General features: G+C 47.9%; 1 protein-coding gene across 1 annotated transcript in view; it reads right to left on the bottom strand.

The window, feature by feature from the left end:
- The window catches only part of LOC311224507 (uncharacterized protein), a gene marked incomplete at both ends in the record, with an annotated part of 52,543 nt that extends 31,385 nt beyond the window's left edge, over window positions 1-21,158 (bottom strand). The window contains one exon of the mRNA XM_084309528.1: window positions 21,056-21,158. Coding sequence (XP_084165654.1) covers window positions 21,056-21,158 — 103 coding nt within the window. The remainder of the gene's footprint in view (window positions 1-21,055) is intronic.
- Between the last annotated feature and the right edge of the window lie 184 nt (window positions 21,159-21,342).

Consider the following 21,342-nt stretch of genomic DNA (forward strand, 5'->3'; position numbering starts at 1 on the left):
ATGGTATTGAATGCCGAGCTGTAGTCGATGAATAGCATTCTCACATAGTTCCCCTGCCTCTTGTCCAGGTGTGATGCTGCTGTGTGCAGCACATGGGATATGGCGTCCTCCGTGGACCTGTTGGGGCGGTATGCAAATTGCAGGGGGTCCATGTTGATGGGGAGGGAGGAGCAGATGTAGCCCTTTACTAGCTTCTCAAAGCACTTCATGGCTATGGAGGTGAGAGCTACAGGGCGGTAGTCGTTGAGGCAAGCAGGCTTGGATTTTTTGGGTACAGGGATAATAGTGGACTTCTTCAGGCAGGTGGGGATGACAGCCTGTTCTAAGGACAGGTTAAATATGTCAGTGAATACTGGGGCCAGTTGGTCGGCACAGACTTTTAGGACGCGGCCGGGGATGCCGTCCGGACCTGCTGCCTTCCTGATATTCACTTTTTTAAAGGTCCGCCTCACCTCATGCTCTGTTACCCTGAACACTGCGCCTCCATCAGCAGCCGACCCCCCCCCCCCCATTGCCGAGGCTTGTGAGCTGGTGTTGTTATTACCAGCATCAAACCTCGCATAGAAGGTATTGAGGTCGTTTGCTAAGGAGATGTCACTGTTCAGTTTGAGGGAGGCGCCTTTGTAGTCTGTCATCGTTTTGAGCCCCTGCCACATAGCTCTAGAGTCAGCTTGTTCAAACTGGAGTTCAATTTTATCCCTGTAGCGTCGTTTGGCCTCTGTCACTGTCCTCCTTACGTTGTGTTGCGCCACCTTGTGGTCGTTCATGTTGCCTGCCACTAGGCCGTCATTGTATGCTTTGGTGCGCTCTCTCAGAGCTTCACGGACGGATTTGTCTACCCAGGGTTTTTGATTTGGGTAAACTTTCATTTTGGTAGTGGGGATTGTTTCTTTCACCCTAGTACAGACATAGTCCAGCACTGTCTCCGTGTAGGCATTAATGTTATCTGTGTCGCGGAATACAATCCAGTCTGTGTTGTGAAACACTGACACTAGTGTATCCTCTGACGTCACATCCCATTTCTGCACCTCTCGCGAGACTACGGGAGTACTTTTAATTCTTTGTCTGTACTTTGGTGTAAGGAAAATGGATGCGTGATCTGACTTGCCAAAGCCACTATCAGAATGAGCCTTGTAGCCACCTTTAAATTGCGTGTAACAGTGATCTAGGATGTTACCGCCTCTGGTGTTGCAAGTCACATGCTGGTAGAAATCAGGCAATACCTTTCTCAGATTGGCGCTATTGAAATCTCCCAGTACTAAAATGGCGGCGTTAACGTTCGTCGCTTGTATATTGTTTACCTCGTCGTGGAGTCTGGAGAGCGCGGCGTTGTTGTTGGCTTGCGGTGGAATATACACTCCGACCAGGATGATCGCCGTTAACTCCCTCGGGAGGAAGAAAGGACGACACTTGATGGTTATATATTCCAGTTCTGGGGAGCAGTGATTGGATAATTCCTTCACATTCGTTGGATCACTCCAATTTTTGTTAAACATGAAGGCAATACCTCCACCACGTTGTTTACCGGACTCTGATTGTGTCCGATCCTTCCTATGGATAAAGAAATGATCCGCTGGTTGAATCGCGTGATCTGGAACCTCCGGCGTGAGCCACGTTTCGGTGAAGCAGAGAACGTTGCAGTCCCTGACGTCTCTTTGGTATTGAATCCTTGCTCGGATATCATCCAGTTTATTGTCAATTGATTGTACATTGGCTAGCAATATACTGGGCAATGGCGTTCGGTGGCGTCTGGATCTCAGCCTGTTACGGATCCCAGCTCTCTTCCCACGCCGTCTGGTTCGTTTGTTCCTGGGATCAAGGAACAAAGGCTCTGGTCCCATTCTCCGGAGAATCTCAACAGGCCATTGTTGCGGTTCGGAAAGCTGGTCCAGGGAGTAATCCAATCGGTAAGTTTCCCGTAATCCGATGTCTATAAGTGACTGACGGTCATACACATTAAATGCACCTACTGTTGGTACAGACAAAACTCTTAAAACTATAAATATTAACAAAAGTAAGCACAGTCTCGACGGAGCGAACAGAAAGGCAGCCGGACGTAGCAGCGCCATCCATACATGTTACGCTCCAGAGACTGTGCTAGACAAGATAAGTGCGAAATAAAATAGTATAGCATGTAAAAATAGAAGTAAAAATAGAAGTCACAGTGTTCAGTATATACATATGTACAATGTTCGATGCAGAATAGAAGTAACTGAGTTACAGGTTTTGGTTTATGAGGTAGACCTCTCAGTCCAGTGATATTTACTTCGTTATGACTCCAACAAAGCACTAGTCCACTAGAAATTGGTATAGTCCTCTTTAGTTCCTTGTAGGGATATCCAGGTGTATTCCAGTTGAGTGTCTTTTTTCCTTTTTCTCCAGTTTTCTCCAGTTTTCAGCCTAAAATCAGGAGGTTCCGGGAGCTCCTGAGAACACAACCTCTCTCCTGGACTGTTAACACTGTTAGCTTCCAGCTGTTGTTATCATCCACTGCTTGCTTCCAAAGTTCACAGTTAGCATCCACTGCTAGCTCCAAAAGGTTGCAGTTTGTTGTTAGCATCCACTGTTAGCTTCCAGCTAGTTGTTATCATCCACTGCTTGCTTCCCCCTCTCTCTCTCTCTCTCTCTCTCTCTCTCTCTCTCTCTCTCTCTCTCTCTCTCTCTCTCTCTCTCTCTCTCTCTCTCTCTCTCTCTCTCTCTCTCTCCAGGCAGCGCTGCGTTCTCTCTCTCTAGGCAGCGCTGTGTTCTCTCTCTCCGCTAGGCAGCGCTGTGTTCTCTCTCTCTCTCTCTAGGCAGCGCTGTGTTCTCTCTCTCCGCTAGGCAGCGCTGCGTTCTCTCTCTCTCCACTAGGCAGCCCTGCGTTCTCTCTCTCCGCTAGGCAGCGCTGCGTTCTCTCTCTCCACTAGGCAGCGCTGCGTTCTCTCTCTCCGCTAGGCAGCGCTGCGTTCTCTCTCTCCGCTAGGCAGCGCTGTGTTCTCTCTCTCCGCTAGGCAGCGCTGCGTTCTCTCTCTCCGTTAGGCAGTGCTGCGTTCTCTCTCTCCACTAGGCAGCGCTGTGTTCTCTCTCCGCTAAGCAGTGCTGCGTTCTCTCTCTCTCAGTTCAGATCTGGTTTGTTCTGGTGTGGTTTGTTGAGCGTGTTGTTTACAGTAAGGACCTATACTTTCTGCACTTTGACGAGCTTCAAATAAAACGGGACCAAATGAATGGCCCTGTCAGCAGGGTTACAGTGGAGCTGAGCTGTGGTGTGTGTGTACACACACACACACACACACACACACACACACACACACACACACACACACACACACACACACACACACACACACACACACACTCATGCACCCACTCGCACTCATGCACACACTCAAACACACACTCACGCTGCACACTCACACACACACACACACACACACACACACTCACACACACACTCAGACACATACACACTCACGCACACTCACTCACTCACGCACACACTCACTCACACACACACTCACACACACACACTCACACACTCACGCACACACACACACATACACATTCACACTCACGCACACACTCACACACACACACACGAACACACGAACACACTCACGCACACAGAGATACATAGTAAATACATGTGCACACACTGACACACACAGTAAATACATGTGCATACAGCCACACACTCACAAACACAGATATACATGGTAAATACATGGGCTACACAGATCCTCGGACACACAAACACCACACACACACATGCACACACAAACACGCACAAACACACACACACACACACAAACACACGCACACACACAAACGCACACACACCGGCATATACACATAGACACAGTACATACGTACACAGATCCTGTTCTACGCTCCCTGGGAGGAGGAGATGGCATGGGTTGTACGTTCTGACCAAAGAACAAATTATGATGTGAGGGATAAGGCTGCGTTTTACAACGGTGACAAACGATGGCTTGCCTGGTTTTAATGGACTGGTTTGTTTGTTTTAAGGGCACGGTGGCGCTGATTCGGTCCACTTCATTGGGTTTTGCACGGTCCACAGGTTTTTAGTGTTCACTGCATTCCTGCGTGCTGTTTGGAGGGAAATAGCCCATATTTCAGTTTTATTTGCTTAGTGCAATATATATCAAAAGAGCCTATTCTTAGATGTTTTTTCATCTTTCAGAAATGGTTGATATGTGGATTTGCTGCATTGGGTTTATGGAGATTAACTCCAGAGCAGGGCTGTCGATGGTGTAAGAACGCCATGCGACTGGGCTGAAGTGAGGCAAGTTAGAATGACAGTTAAATATGAATGGTATTTAAATATGAATGACACTCGCGATATAAAATGCTTGCGGTGAAGAAGTTCATTGTATGTCTTGTTTTATTTGCTATTAGGGGTCGTTCCACTGACTAGGAGACGAGCATCGGGCGTCAGGCTGTGTTTTGCAACACCTATTTATTGTCTTGCGTTGAGGGCAATTTTTTTTCCAAAATCACGAAAAGAGGATAAGAACCAATGAAGCTTTTTCAGTTCACAATAATGTATTTTTTATTTTATTTTATTTTCTTCGACTGACATTAATATTCAAATTCAATTATAATTGTTTTCTTTTTAATTGAAATGAAGCCCTGCCCCATTGTTATATCTTATGAGTGACTATTGATTTCCTAGTTTGATTATGCTGGTAATGATTGTTCACAAGAGTCCTGTTTCTAATACTCAGCCTCTATGGTCATACCAGCTGTGGGACTGTGGTGACTGATGAACCTGAGTTTACCTGTGTGTGTGTCTCTGTGTGTGTGTGTGTGTGTGTGTGTGTGTGTGTGTGTCTGTGTGTGTGTGTGTGTCTGTGTGTGTGTGTCTGTGTGTGTGTGTGTGTGTGTGTGCGTGCGTGCGTCTCTGTGTGTGTGTGTGTGTGTGCGTGCATGCGTGTCTCTGTGTGTGTGTGTCTGTGTGTGTGTGTGTGTGTGTGTGTGTGTGTGTGTGTGTGTGTGTGTGTGTGTGTGTGTGTGTTGTGTGTGTGTGTGTGTGTGTGTGTCTGTGTGTGTGTGTGTGTGTCTCTGTGTGTGTGTTTGTGTGTGTGTGTGTGTCTGTGTTTGTGTGTGTGTGTGTGTGTGTCTGTGTGTGTGTTTGTGTGTGTGTGTGCTCCTGCAGGCATGCTGCTGGTGACAGCAGACTCCTTGGGCCACGACTTCCATGTCTTCCAGATCCTCACACACCCCTGGGCCTCCTCCCAGAGCGCCGTGCACCACCTCTACACCCTGCACCGCGGAGAGACTGAGGCCAAGGTGCTGCACCCACTCACTCACTCACTCACTCACTCACTCACTCACTCACTCACTCACGCACGCACGCACTCACTCACTCACTCACTCACTCACTCACTCACTCACTCACTCACTCACTCACTCACTCACTCACTCACTCACTCACTCACTCACTCGCGCGTCACTCACTCACTCACTCACTCACTCACTCACTCACTCACTCACTCACTCACTCACTCACTCACTCACTCACTCACTCACATGCACGTACATACATACACACTCGCACACACATATACTGGTGCATGTGCCTGCGAGGGATCTGATTCAGTAGATCTCCCTTCAAACTGGGAAGTTATTTTGCTCTTAACACGTTCTTAAATGGTGCGGAGAGGAACAGCTCACAACACTGCTGTTGGATAGTCCCTGGGAACTATTGGATCACTATTTGAAGATCGCCCGCCCCCCCCCACGTTAACATATGCTCTTGTTTTTACTTAATGGTGAACTTGAGATAATCAAACAAGCGTTAGCGTTAGATATTTAGGACCAGCCTAACGTTATTTCCGGGAACAAAAGCATTCGTTCCGAATCACCGACGCTTGAAACATGTGAGCTTAGTGAAACAAAGTGTATCTCTGATCTCTCTTTTTCCATCTTTTCTTTTCTGTTCTTGAATGTACTGTAGCGACGGAGCCTCTCCCAGCTGTTATGCTACCTGGCTAGCTAGCGAGCTGTACCCAGCATGCCGTTCAGCTGTGTAACAGTTAATAGAGTCCCCTGTCAATACACTAGCATGCCGATCAGCGGTGTAACAGTTAATAGGGTCCCCCTCTCAATACACTACACAGATAGGTGTCTGTACCCAGCATGCCGATCAGCGGTTGTAACAGTTAATAGGGTCCCCTCTCAATACACTACACAGATAGGTGTCTGTACCCAGCATGCCGATCAGCGGTGTAACAGTTAATAGGGTCCCCTCTCAATACACTACACAGATAGGTGTCTGTACCCAGCATGCCGATCAGCGGTTGTAACAGTTAATAGGGTCCCCTCTCAATACACTACACAGATAGGTGTCTGTACCCAGCATGCCGATCAGCGGTGTAACAGTTAATAGGGTCCCCTCTCAATACACTACACAGAGGTAGTCCCCCCTGCCAGAAATAAGGGCCTAGTACCTACAGTAGTACAAAAAAAGATTAAAACACAAGTACAAACACATTAGCAATAACATACATGTTTTAACCCCTTGCAATATACACAGTTCATCCCCACATAGTATACACACCAGTGTTCACATCTTTGATTATCTTCAACCAATTCCTGAGATTAAACTTGAAGGCGTTGAATTAAATAGTCACACAAACTATCCGATTTTTTATAATTGAATGACTATTCGGAAATTAGAAAATCGATGCCCATCCCTAATAGTGAGACTGAACGCTCTACCATTAGTAAGATCATTTTTGAGAGAGGGAGAGAGGGGGGGGGGGGGGGGGGGGGGGGGGAGCAGAGAGGGATGAAGACAGGGAGGGAGAGATGCAGAGAGATGGAGGGGGACAGGGAGGGAGAGAGAGAAAGAGAGAGTGAGATGGAGAGAAACAGGGAGGGAGAGAGAAAGACAGATGGAAGGAGACAGAGGGAGAGAGAGAAAGATAGATGGAGAGAGATATAGAGATATGGAGAGAGAGAAAGAGAGATGGAGAGAGAGATATAGATATATGGAGAGAGAGAGAGAGAAAGAGAGAGGGAGATATAGAGATATATAGAGAGAGAGATAGAGAGAGAGATGGATGGATAGGAAAGAAGACAGACGCACAAACACAACAATGTATTTTTCCCCAAGCTATTCATTTTTGAAAGTGAGTCGACTCCGTCCTCGATGCACGGCGAGCCCCAGGGACGCACACGTTTAACACGCACGCAGACATGAAGAGACGCGCTAGTGACACATGCTCTCAGGCTGACAACCAGACTGAGGCGTACACACACCATAATCTGCTGCCAACACAGCAGTACACACACACACACACACACACACACACATACACACACACATTCGTACACACACACACACACACACACACACACATTCGTACACACACCACGGTGAATAAAATCTAATAAAGAAAGAAGTGCTTTTTAAAAGGAGGGATGGCTCTCTTCCGACATGACACTTTCCACTCCTATCTCCATATTTCTCCCTCCTTCTCTTTCTCCCTCCCTCTCTATCCTCATCTCTCCCTCCCTCTCTCTCTTCTGTATCTCTCTCTCTCTGTATCTCACCCTCCCTCCCTCTCTCTCCCTCTCTGTCTCCCTCCCTCTCTCTCCTCACCACTCCCTCCCTCCCTCTCTCTCTCTCTCCCTCCCCTCTCTCTGTATCTCTCCCTCCGTCTCCCTCCCTCTCTCTGGACTAATTGAATTCTGAGGTTGAGCAGAGCTTTTCTGTGAGAAATAGCCACCATTAACACAGGTCTTCTGAAGTCGCGGGCTGACACGCCACATGCAGGCGCGCACAGCGGGAGCCGCCCCAGATTGATGCTTGCCATTTAAACAGGGGACATGTCCGATCTCTCACCATTGGAAACGGCTCCGTGGTTGGGCTCTCTCTCGGAGCTGTGGAATATTCAATCATGTCTCACGGAGGAGAGTGTCTCTCCTCTCAGGTGTTGCACCAGTGGCAGTCAGGGCCGTGTTTCACATTGATACTGTTTCCATCCCTCTGTTGGGTTTAAAGGAACAGGCCAACAGTTGGGGAAATTAGCTTACCGTCCGACAAGAAGATAGATACCAGTTTCCTCTCTGTGCGTTCAGTAGAAAGCTATCTGGCTGCACGTTAGCCTAGCTTAGCACAATGAATGGAAGCGGACATGGCCGGTTATAGAATAGAATAGAATAGAATAGAAAACTTTATTGCCATTTCAACCATGGTTGATTGGGATTTGTCAAGAATATAAGCAATACAATCCCCACAATAAAAGTTTTACACAAACAATTAAAAAGAAAAAATACAACAGTACCTAAAATAAATTGCTCAGTGTTCCAGTTTAAAGTGCATATTGCCTTAAAGTGCATGTTGGCTGGTGCTAGCCCTTGTTGTGCAAAGTGCCTGTACATTTGTACTTGAGTTCAGGTGACGGACAGCCTCTGGATATGTACTGTTTTTAAAACGGGATGTCCTGCACCTGAGACTTTGGAGTCTTCTGCCAGAGGGAAGGGGGTTAAAGAGGTCGTAAGCAGGGTGAGAAGGGTCCCCGATCACCTTCTCCCCTTTCCGCCTGATTTGTGTGGCATAAATGGAGAGGTGTTAGTTGGACAATGCCTAGGCTAACCGGCCATGTCCGCTTCCATTCATCCATTCATCCATTCGATACGCTAATTTCCCAAAATGTTGGTGTGTTCTTTTAAGTTGCAGCACTAAGATTGTTCTCATTCATGATAAAAGTGCTTTCAATATTTGCTAAATATTTATATCTTTTTTTTGGGATGAATTTGAGCTGAATATTGTGTTTTTTTTATTTAACATCACACATTTCTTTTGTCAGACGATGTTCTCACTTTAGTCTTTTAGAATACAGGGAGAAAACTGTGGAAGGCATAATTCATTCATAATAATTCATTACATTTATATAGCGCTTTTCTCAGACTCAAAGCGCTTTACAAGGGGTAGGGTTAGGGAAATTGCCTCCTTCACCACCACTGGTAGCACCCAACCTTGGGCTACACAGGTTCAATGGCTGCCATACACTGGCACCCGGTACACATCACACTACACAATGGCTGCCATACACTGGCACCTGGCACACATCACACTACACAATGGCTGCCATACACTGGCACCAGGCACATATCACACTACACAATGGCTGCCATACACTGGCACCTGGCACACATCACACTACACAATGGCTGCCATACACTGGCACCTGGCACACATCACACTACACAATGGCTGCCATACACTGGCACCAGGCACATATCACACTACACAATGACTACCATACACTGGCACCCGGCACACATCACACTACACAATGGCTGCCATACACTGGCACCAGGCACATATCACACCACACAATGACTACCATACACTGGCACCAGGCACATATCACACTACACAATGACTACCATACACTGGCAGCAGGCACATATCACACTACACAATGACTACCATACACTGGCACCAGGCACATATCACACTACACAATGACTACCATACACTGGCACCAGGCACACATCACACTACACAATGACTACCATACACTGGCACCAGGCACATATCACACTACACAATGGCTGAACGGCTCAGGAGACAGGGATTGATATCAGCCAATTAAGGGGAAGGGATGATTAGGTGGCCTTGATGTCAGAGACCTGATTCGGAATTTGGCCAGGAACGTCGGGGAACCCTCTACTCTTTACAATAGGCGGCATATGGTTCTTTAACGACCGAGATTCAGTCAGGACCTCGGTTTAGCGTCTCATCCGAAGGAAAGTCAAATTATTGAAAATAATGTTATAGATAGTTGGAACACTGTTTTTTCTATTTATTTCTATCACCAGAGGCCCCACAATATTATATTATGACAATACTAGTCACAATATTGTTAAATTGCGATTTATTACCTATTTTTTTAATCTACTTTTTCTCCTCCTTTTTTCTGTATTTTTCTCCCATCCCAATTTTTTTTTGTCATTATGCCAATCCCCCCCCCCCCCTACCTGGTCGTTGCGCGCATTTTCCCCCCCCACTTGCCGGTCTAGGGAGGGTTGATAGATACTATCACATGTCTCTTCCGATACATGTGGAGGCAGCCATCCGCTTCTTTTCACCTGACAGCGAGGACTCTCATTGGTTGAGTGTAACTGAGCAGGCACCCCGACCGACCTGTAGGAGTCGCTGTTTACAACGACCAGGACCCACCCTCAGCGGCTTCCCACCCTCTAACACTGCCAATTGTGTCAGTATGGACGGCCGACCAACCCGGAAGCACCACAGCTGGATTAGATCCCACTGTCTCTGCGGTGGTAGACAGATGCTTAGTCCGCTGCGCTACCCGGCCGCCCCGCGCTATTTATTACTTTTCAACTGCAAATTATGTCTCCAGAGGAAAACTTTTTATTTTATTTAAACATTTTTAACATTGATACTTGGCTATGGATATAATATCGGCACGCAAAATGGTGTGATATTTCCCTGTATCGAGGGCGGTATTCACTTCAGGACCGACTTAATGTGATGAATTCAATGTGACAGTTACATAATAAATTTTTTCTAAAAGTGAGAAATACATGTCTGAGCAAATACTTTCCCTCTTTTTCCTCCTCTGTTTCTTGCCCATATAAATCGCCCACTGTGAAGTGAAACAGCAATGTAACGTATATCGCCCTCTGGAAGCGGGAACAAGTGAGGGAGGGAGCGATGGAGGGAGGGAGCGAGGGGGGGAGCGAGGGAGGGAGGGAGGGAGCAAGTGAGGGAGGGAGCAATGGAGAGAGGGAGGGAGCGAGGGAGGGAGCTAGCAAGGGAGGGAGCGATGGAGAGAGGGAGGGAGGGAGCGATGTACGGAGGATCGATGGAGGGAGCTAGCAAGGGAGGGAGCGAGGGAGAGAGACGTGTAAGCGGAGTTGTTGTGGAGGTTTGCTGTGCGGAGCCCGGAGAGTTCCAGGGTAGAGAGGTGAGCCTCCCCGCCGGCTCACAGCAGGCCAAGCCAAACTGCACACTCTGAGGCTAGAGAGAGGAGGCCGCCATGCCCTTCATGTGGAAACACAAGGAACATTAGACCATTATCTGGTGGGAGGGGCCGACATGGCTGGGGTGTTGTACAGGGAGGGGCCTGGATACAGGGAGGGGAGGGGCCTGGCAACACTACAGGGAGGGGCCTGGTGTACAGGGAGGGGCCTGGATACACTACATGGAGGGGCCTGGAGACAGGGAGGGGAGGGGCCTGGATAAACTACAGGGAGGGGCCTGGTGTACAGGGAGGGGCCTGGAGACACTACAGGGAGGGGCCTGGACACAGGGAGGGGCCTGGATACACTACAGGGAGGGGCCTGGAGACAGGGAGTAGAGGGGCCTGGAGACATTACAGGGAGGGGCCTGGTGTACAGGGAGGGGCCTGGAGACACTACAGGGAGTGGCCTGGACACAGGGAGGGGCCTGGATACACTACAGGGAGGGGCCTGGAGACACTACAGGGAGGGGCCTGGAGACACTACAGGGAGGGGCCTGGAGACACTACAGGGAGGGGCCTGGAGACAGGGAGGGGCCTGGAGACACTACAACACACTACAACACATGTAGACACACTACAACACACTACAACACATGTAGACACACTACAACACACTACAACACACTCCAACACATGGAGACACACTACAACACACTACAACACACTCCAACACATGGAGACACACTACAGCACACTACAACACACTACAACACACTACAACACACTACAACACACTACAACACACTACAACACACTCCAACACATGGAGACACACTACAACACACTACAACACATGGAGACACACTACAACACACTACAACACACTACAACACACTCCAACACATGGAGACACACTACAACACACTACAACACATGGAGACACACTACAACACACTACAACACACTACAACACATGGAGACACATGAAGACACACTACAACACACTACAACACACTCCAACACATGGAGACACACTACAACACACTACAACACACTACAACACACTACAACACACTACAACACACTACAACACATGTAGACACACTACAACACACTACAACACACTACAACACATGGAGACACACTACAACACACTACAACACACTACAACACACTACAACACATGGAGACACATGAAGACACACTACAACACACTCCAACACATGGAGACACACTACAACACACTACAACACACTACAACACACTACAACACACTACAACACACTACAACACACTACAACACATGCAGACACACTACAACACACTACAACACACTACAACACACTACAACACACTACAACACACTACAACACATGGAGACACACTACAACACACTACAACACACTACAACACACTACAACACATGGATACACACTACAACACACTACAACACACTACAACACATGGAGACACACTACAACACACTACAACACACTACAACACACTACAACACACTACAACACACTACAACACATGGAGACACACTACAACACACTACAACACACTACAACACACTACAACACACTACAACACATGGAGACACACTACAACACACTACAACACATGGAGACACACTACAACACACTACAACACACTACAACACATGGAGACACACTACAACACACTACAACACACTACAACACATGGAGACACACTACAACACACTACAACACACTACAACACACTACAACACATGGAGACACACTACAACACACTACAACACACTACAACACACTACAACACATGGAGACACACTACAACACACTACAACACATGGAGACACACTACAACACACTACAACACACTACAACACACTACAACACATGGAGACACACTACAACACACTACAACACATGGAGACACACTACAACACATGGAGACACATGGAGACACACTACAACACATGGAGACACATGGAGACACACACTACAACACACTACAACACACTACAACACACTACAACACATGGATACACACTACAACACACTACAACACACTACAACACACTACAACACATGGAGACACATGTATACACACTACAACACACTACAACACACTACAACACACTACAACACATGGATACACACTACAACACACTACAACACACTACAACACACTACAACACATGTATACACACTACAACACACTACAACACACTACAACACACTACAACACACTACAACACACTACAACACACTACAACACATGGAGACACACTACAACACACTACAACACACTACAACACACTACAACACATGGAGACACACTACAACACACTACAACACACTACAACACATGGAGACACACTACAACACACTACAACACACTACAACACACTACAACACATGGAGACACATGGAGACACATGGAGACACACTACAACACACTACAACACACTACAACACACTACAACACACTACAACACATGGATACACACTACAACACACTACAACACACTACAACACACTACAACACATGGAGACACATGTATACACACTACAACACACTACAACACACTACAACACACTACAACACACTACAACACACTCCAACACATGGAGACACACTACAACACACTACAACACACTACAACACACTACAACACATGGAGACACACTACAACACACTACAACACATGGATACACACTACAACACACTACAACACATGGAGACACACTACAACACACTACAACACACTACAACACACTACAACACACTACAACACACTCCAACACATGGAGACACACTACAACACACTACAACACACTACAACACACTACAACACATGGAGACACACTACAACACACTACAACACACTACAACACATGGATACACACTACAACACACTACAACACATGGAGACACACTACAACACACTACAACACACTACAACACACTACAACACACTACAACACACTACAACACATGGAGACACATGGAGACACACGACAACACACTACAACACACTACAACACACTACAACACACTACAACACACTACAACACATGGAGACACATGGAGACACACTACAACACATGGAGACACACTACAACACACTACAACACACTACAACACACTACAACACATGGAGACACACTACAACACACTACAACACACTACAACACACTACAACACACTACAACACACTACAACACACTACAACACACTACAACACATGGAGACACACTACAACACACTACAACACACTACAACACATGGAGACACACTACAACACACTACAACACACTACAACACACTACAACACACTACAACACACTACAACACATGGAGACACACTACAACACACTACAACACACTACAACACACTACAACACACTACAACACATGGATACACACTACAACACACTACAACACACTACAACACATGGAGACACATGGAGACACACTACAACACACTACAACACACTACAACACACTACAACACACTACAACACACTACAGCACACTACAACACACTACAACACATGTAGACACACTACAACACATGGAGACACACTACAACACACTACAACACACTACAACACACTACAACACACTACAACACACTACAACACATGTAGACACACTACAACACACTACAACACACTACAACACACTACAACACATGGAGACACACTACAACACATGGAGACACACTACAACACACTACAACACATGGAGACACACACTACAACACACTACAACACATGGAGACACACACTACAACACACTACAACACATGGAGACACACACTACAACACAAAAATCACCCTTTTTATTTCATCACATATTACGGGCTGTAAGAGAGAACAGATGAAGACTGCTAAGATGAAACTTAAACGTGTAACCTGAATTGACTGTTCAATTGGCAGTATTAGTGGATTTAAGCGGCTTTGATTTCTAAGTGTTATATCAAGCCCATCTACTATTATTATTATTACTACTACTCTATCTGAGATTGGGCTCTTAGCAGCCAACCAGAGTGTGGTTGGCTCACACAGGCTCACTATCTGCTCTCTGCATTTGACTCATGCATTACAGATATAATCCTTATTATGTTAAGAGCGATGCACTGCTCTGTTGTTCTATTAAGTGTTATGAGCGATGCTCTGTTGTAAATGTTATTGTATATTTTTATTGAACTATTTGATCACACGTTTTACTCCGTCTATTCTATTTTATTATTTGTATTACTGAATGACACCGTAAACAGAGAGGCCTATTGGGACGCTAGATCCTAATGTGACACACTGTGATTTACCTCACCCTGCTACCTCTCTATCTTTTTTTATGCTCGCTTATGCCTGTCTTTTTTTTTTACTGCTGTGAAGCACTTTGAACTGCAATTTCTGTATGAAAAGTGCTATACAAATAAAGTGTATTATTATTTTACTTGCGAGGCCCTGAGTGCGGGAAAAAAACATATCTGAGATATTTCAAAGTTGGCACTAGTTGTCCCGGCGCTCTCGCACCAGCCAGCACACGCAGCACGACACAGAGCGAGGAGTGCTGACTCACCAAGACGCCTCCAGGCCTCGTTGGGTTCAGGAATATCGACTAGACACACACACACACACACACACACACACACTGGGCCTGCCTCTGGTTAATGGTTGACCTAACGGCAGGTCTGCTGACCCGCTGCACGCTGGGCCCGCTTTGATCCTGACGTCGTAAACACCAAACACCGACCTCAGCCTGGTGATGGGGCCACGGGGTTATCAACACACACACACACACTCACACACACACTCACACACACACACACACACACACACACACACACACACACACACACACACACACACACACACACACACACACACACCTACACGCACACACACAGACGGCAGGGTGATAAAGTCTCCTGTCAGGTGGGCGGAGGGACGCTTGGTTATCTGTCTCCGAGCGGCCAAACATGCGGCTGGCTGTCAGTGACCCGGGGCCAGGTACACACACCAGCTGATAGCAGGAGGACCAGCACCGAGAGAGAGGCCTCCACCTGACCAGAGAGAGAGGCCTCCACCTGACCAGAGAGACCTTAGAGAGGCCTCCACCTGACCAGAGAGAGAGGCCTCCACCTGACCAGAGAGAGAGGCCTCCACCTGACCAGAGAGAGAGGCCTCCACCTGACCAGAGAGAGAGGCCTCCACCTGACCAGAGAGACCTTAGAGAGGCCTCCACCTGACCAGAGAGAGAGGCCTCCACCTGACCAGAGAGAGAGGCCTCCACCTGACCAGAGAGAGAGGCCTCCACCTGACCAGAGAGAGAGGCCTCCACCTGACCAGAGAGACCTTAGAGAGGCCTCCACCTGACCAGAGAGAGAGGCCTCCACCTGACCAGAGAGAGAGGCCTCCACCTGACCAGAGAGAGAGGCCTCCACCTGACCAGAGAGACCTTAGAGAGGCCTCCACCTGACCAGAGAGAGAGGCCTCCACCTGACCAGAGAGAGAGGCCTCCACCTGACCAGAGAGAGAGGCCTCCACCTGACCAGAGAGAGAGGCCTCCACCTGACCAGAGAGACCTTAGAGAGGCCTCCACCTGACCAGAGAGAGAGGCCTCCACCTGACCAGAGAGAGAGGCCTCCACCTGACCAGAGAGAGAGGCCTCCACCTGACCAGAGAGAGAGGCCTCCACCTGACCAGAGAGACCTTAGAGAGGCCTCCACCTGACCAGAGAGAGAGGCCTCCACCTGACCAGAGAGACCTTAGAGAGGCCTCCACCTGACCAGAGAGACCTTAGAGAGGCCTCCACCTGACCAGAGAGAGAGGCCTCCACCGGACCAGAGAGAGAGGCCTCCACCTGACCAGAGAGAGAGGCCTCCACCTGACCAGAGAGAGAGGCCTCCACCTGACCAGAGAGAGAGGCCTCCACCTGACCAGAGAGAGAGGCCTCCACCTGACCAGAGAGAGAGGCCTCCACCTGACCAGAGAGAGAGGCCTCCACCTGACCAGAGAGAGAGGCCTCCACCTGACCAGAGAGAGAGGCCTCCACCTGACCAGAGAGAGAGGCCTCCACCTGACCAGAGAGAGAGGCCTCCACCTGACCAGAGAGACCTTAGAGAGGCCTCCACCTGACCAGAGAGACCTTAGAGAGGCCTCCACCTGACCAGCACCACCTCAGAGTAGTTGGGGACAAACTCGGGCAGCCCCGGCTTGTCATGGTGCTGTCACTCAGTCCCCCAATAATTCCTTTATTCCCCCCCGTTGGGGAAATCCGGGCATCATAGTGGCATACAATGGTAAATGGTGTTTTTATATAGCAGCTTTTATCCAAAGCGCTTTACAATTTGTTCCTCACATTCACTCACACATTGACACACCGACGGCGGAGGCGACCATGCACATCGGGAGCAATTAGGGGTTAAGTGTCTTGCTCAAGGACACTTCGACACACTGCCCGGGAGGAGTGGGAATCGAACCGGGAACCTTCTGATTACCAGACAACCGCTCTACCTCCTGAGCCACTGTCGCCCCGTGGAATTTGAATCTGAATATATACTATGAGTAGTACAAGTAGTAATAAACGGGGGGCGGCCAGGTAGCGCAGCGGACTAAGCATCTGTCTACCACCGCAGAGACAGTGGGATCGAATCCAGCTGTGGTGCTTCCGGGTTGGTCGGCCGTCCATACTGACACAATTGGCATGTGGTAGACTTCAGGGCTCCCTAGACCGGCAAGTGGGGGGCAAATGTGCGCAACGACCAGGAAGGGGAGGGGGGAATTGGCATAACGACTAAATTGGGATGGGAGAATAATACAGAAAAAATAGGAGGAGAAAAAGTAGATTAAAAAAAAAGTTATAATAAACGGTATAAATAAGGTACCCTAACTGGCACGATATACGTCATACATCATCCCCATCTACTGTAGTAATACAGGGAAACCGTGTAGAGGAGGACATGGGACAGACACTGTGGCTCTTCTTCTGCGAGGGATGGGCATCGGTTTTCACATTTCAAATGGTCGTTAAATGATAAAAAATAATCAAATAGTTTATGCAAATACCATTTTGTCTCAATAATTTTTTTTTTTTTACCTTAGTCTTTACCGGCACCTACACTGTGTAGTGCATTGAGAGGGGACCATATTAACTGTTACACTGCTGAACGGCATGCTGGGTGCAGACACCTACACTGTGTAGTGCATTGAGAGGGGACCCTATTAACTGTTACACTGCTGAACGGCATGCTGGGTACAGACACCTACACTGTGTAATGTATTGAGAGGGGACCCTATTAACTGTTACACTGCTGAACGGCATGCTGGGTGCAGACACCTACACTGTGTAATGTATTGAGAGGGGACCATATTAACTGTTACACTGCTGAACGGCATGCTGGGTGCAGACACCTACACTGTTTAATGTATTGAGAGGGGACCCTATTAACTGTTACACTGCTGAACGGCATGCTGGGTACAGACACCTACACTGTGTAATGTATTGAGAGGGGACCATATTAACTGTTACACTGCTGAACGGCATGCTGGGTACAGACACCTACACTGTGTAATGTATTGAGAGGGGACCATATTAACTGTTACACTGCTGAACGGCATGCTGGGTGCAGACACCTACACTGTGTAATGTATTGAGAGGGGACCATATTAACTGTTACACTGCTGAACGGCATGCTGGGTGCAGACACCTACACTGTGGAGTGCATTGAGAGGGGACCATATTAACTGTTACACTGCTGAACGGCATGCTGGGTGCAGACACCTACACTGTGTAATGTATTGAGAGGGGACCATATTAACTGTTACACTGCTGAACGGCATGCTGGGTGCAGACACCTACACTGTGTAGTGCATTGAGAGGGGACCCTATTAACTGTTACACTGCTGAACGGCATGCTGGGTACAGACACCTACACTGTGTAATGTATTGAGAGGGGACCATATTAACTGTTACACTGCTGAACGGCATGCTGGGTACAGACACCTACACTGTGTAATGTATTGAGAGGGGACCATATTAACTGTTACACTGCTGAACGGCATGCTGGGTGCAGACACCTACACTGTTTAATGTATTGAGAGGGGACCCTATTAACTGTTACACTGCTGAACGGCATGCTGGGTGCAGACACCTACACTGTGTAATGTATTGAGAGGGGACCATATTAACTGTTACACTGCTGAACGGCATGCTGGGTGCAGACACCTACACTGTGGAGTGCATTGAGAGGGGACCCTATTAACTGTTACACTGCTGAACGGCATGCTGGGTGCAGACACCTACACTGTTTAATGTATTGAGAGGGGACCATATTAACTGTTACACTGCTGAACGGCATGCTGGGTGCAGACACCTACACTGTGTAGTGTATTGAGAGGGGACCCTATTAACTGTTACACCGCTGAACGGCATGCTGGGTACAGACACCTACACTGTGGAGTGCATTGCGAGGGGACCCTATTAACTGTTACACCGCTGAACGGCATGCTGGGTACAGACACCCAGACACCTACACTGTGTAGTGCATTGCGAGGGGACCCTATTAACTGTTACACCGCTGAACGGCATGCTGGGTACAGACACCTACACTGTGGAGTGCATTGCGAGGGGACCCTATTAACTGTTACACCGCTGAACAGCATGCTGGGTACAGACACCTACACTGTGTAGTGCATTGCGAGGGGACCCTATTAACTGTTACACCGCTGAACGGCATGCTGGGTACAGACACCTACACTGTGTAGTGCATTGCGAGGGGACCCTATTAACTGTTACACCGCTGAACAGCATGCTGGGTACAGACACCTACACTGTGTAGTGCATTGCGAGGGGACCCTATTAACTGTTACATCGCTGAACGGCATGCTGGGTACAGACACCTACACTGTGGAGTGCATTGCGAGGGGACCCTATTAACTGTTACACCGCTGAACAGCATGCTGGGTACAGCTCGCTAGCTAGCCAGGCAACATAACAGAAAAGAAAGATGAAGAAAGAGAGACCAGATATGTTACATTGTAGCAATGTTTTGTACGTCTGCCGTGTTGTTTCACTAAGTTCACACATTTCAAGCATCAGGATGTTCAGTTTCCCAATATCTAAACACTGTTAGCAATGGAGGAGGGTTCGATTAGTCATCCAATAGTTCCCAGTGACTATCGAATAGCAATATTGTGAGTTTTTCCCATCCCTACTTCAGATTCAGATTTATTTGCTAGATGCAACAAGTACAATGGAATTCTTACTCTCTGTGTGCTCCACAGCATAAAGGAATAAAAAGCAACAATTAACAGAATAAAAAAGCAGGTATTTATATACAATATACAATTTATTGGCGGTATGTGCAATAACATAAGTACAAATAAGTACAGATGCAGCCATTATGACTAAGTAAATTACAATTGAAAATTGTTGTGTTGGACCCCATACAACTAAGTAGGGCTGGATGAGTAATCGAGTTTGAATTTCAATCACGATCATGAGAACAAGATAATCGAGATAAAACGTAGACGGAGAGTGCGCTCTGCCCCTCCTCCCAAAGCCCAAACAGTAGCCTCAGCTCGTGTCGAGAGGGAGGAGGAGCAGGAGGAGGGAGGATGAGGGAGGAGGAGTTGGAGGGAGGAGGAGCAGGAGGAGGTGGAGGAGGAGCAGGAGGAGGAGGAGGTGGAGGAGGAGCAGGAGGAGGAGCAGGAGGAGGTGGAGGAGGAGCAGGAGGAGGGAGGAGGAGTTGGCGTGTTTCCAGTCATTTTCAAACGTCTTCACTAACTCGTATTGATATATAAAAAAAAAAAGAAAAAAAACACGAGTCGTCAATATCAATCAAAATAATGGTGATGATGATTTTGGCCATCATCAAGCAGCCCTACCACTAAGTCGGTCCAGTGAGGTGGAAGGTATGCGCTCCGCGTTGCAGAGAAGCGCCTGATTCATCTGCAGACGGCGTCACTGTGACCTGGCTTAGAGGGGGGGGGGGGGGGGGGGGGGGGGGCTTCTACACAATTGCTCTAATAAAAAACGGGTGCTTCTATCACAACAACGCTCATCAGACCTTCTGTCCAGGACATCAAAGAGACCCACCAGACTCCACGTACCTCTGGCAGGGACGTGTCTCCGCCCTCGTGCCCCGTCTCTTCCGTTCATCCCGTCTCCGCGCGTCCCTCTCTTCTTCTCCTCTGTCCTTATCCCGCTCTCCATCGGCCCGGCATTCCTGTCATTCCGTCGGCGTTCCTCTCAGGTGAACGGAGCTCCCTAATCTCCCTAATCAGTGTCACTGATAAAAACCCACACAGACACTTTGAACACACCTCTCCGTCTGGCATGTGTCTGTCTGACTGTCAGGGATGTCATCAGGTCTTCTGCCAACAGGGGTGGAAGGGAG

This window comes from Notolepis coatsorum (genome assembly GCF_963971535.1).
Source record: "Notolepis coatsorum genome assembly, chromosome: 1".
Lineage (NCBI taxonomy): Eukaryota > Metazoa > Chordata > Actinopteri > Aulopiformes > Paralepididae > Notolepis > Notolepis coatsorum.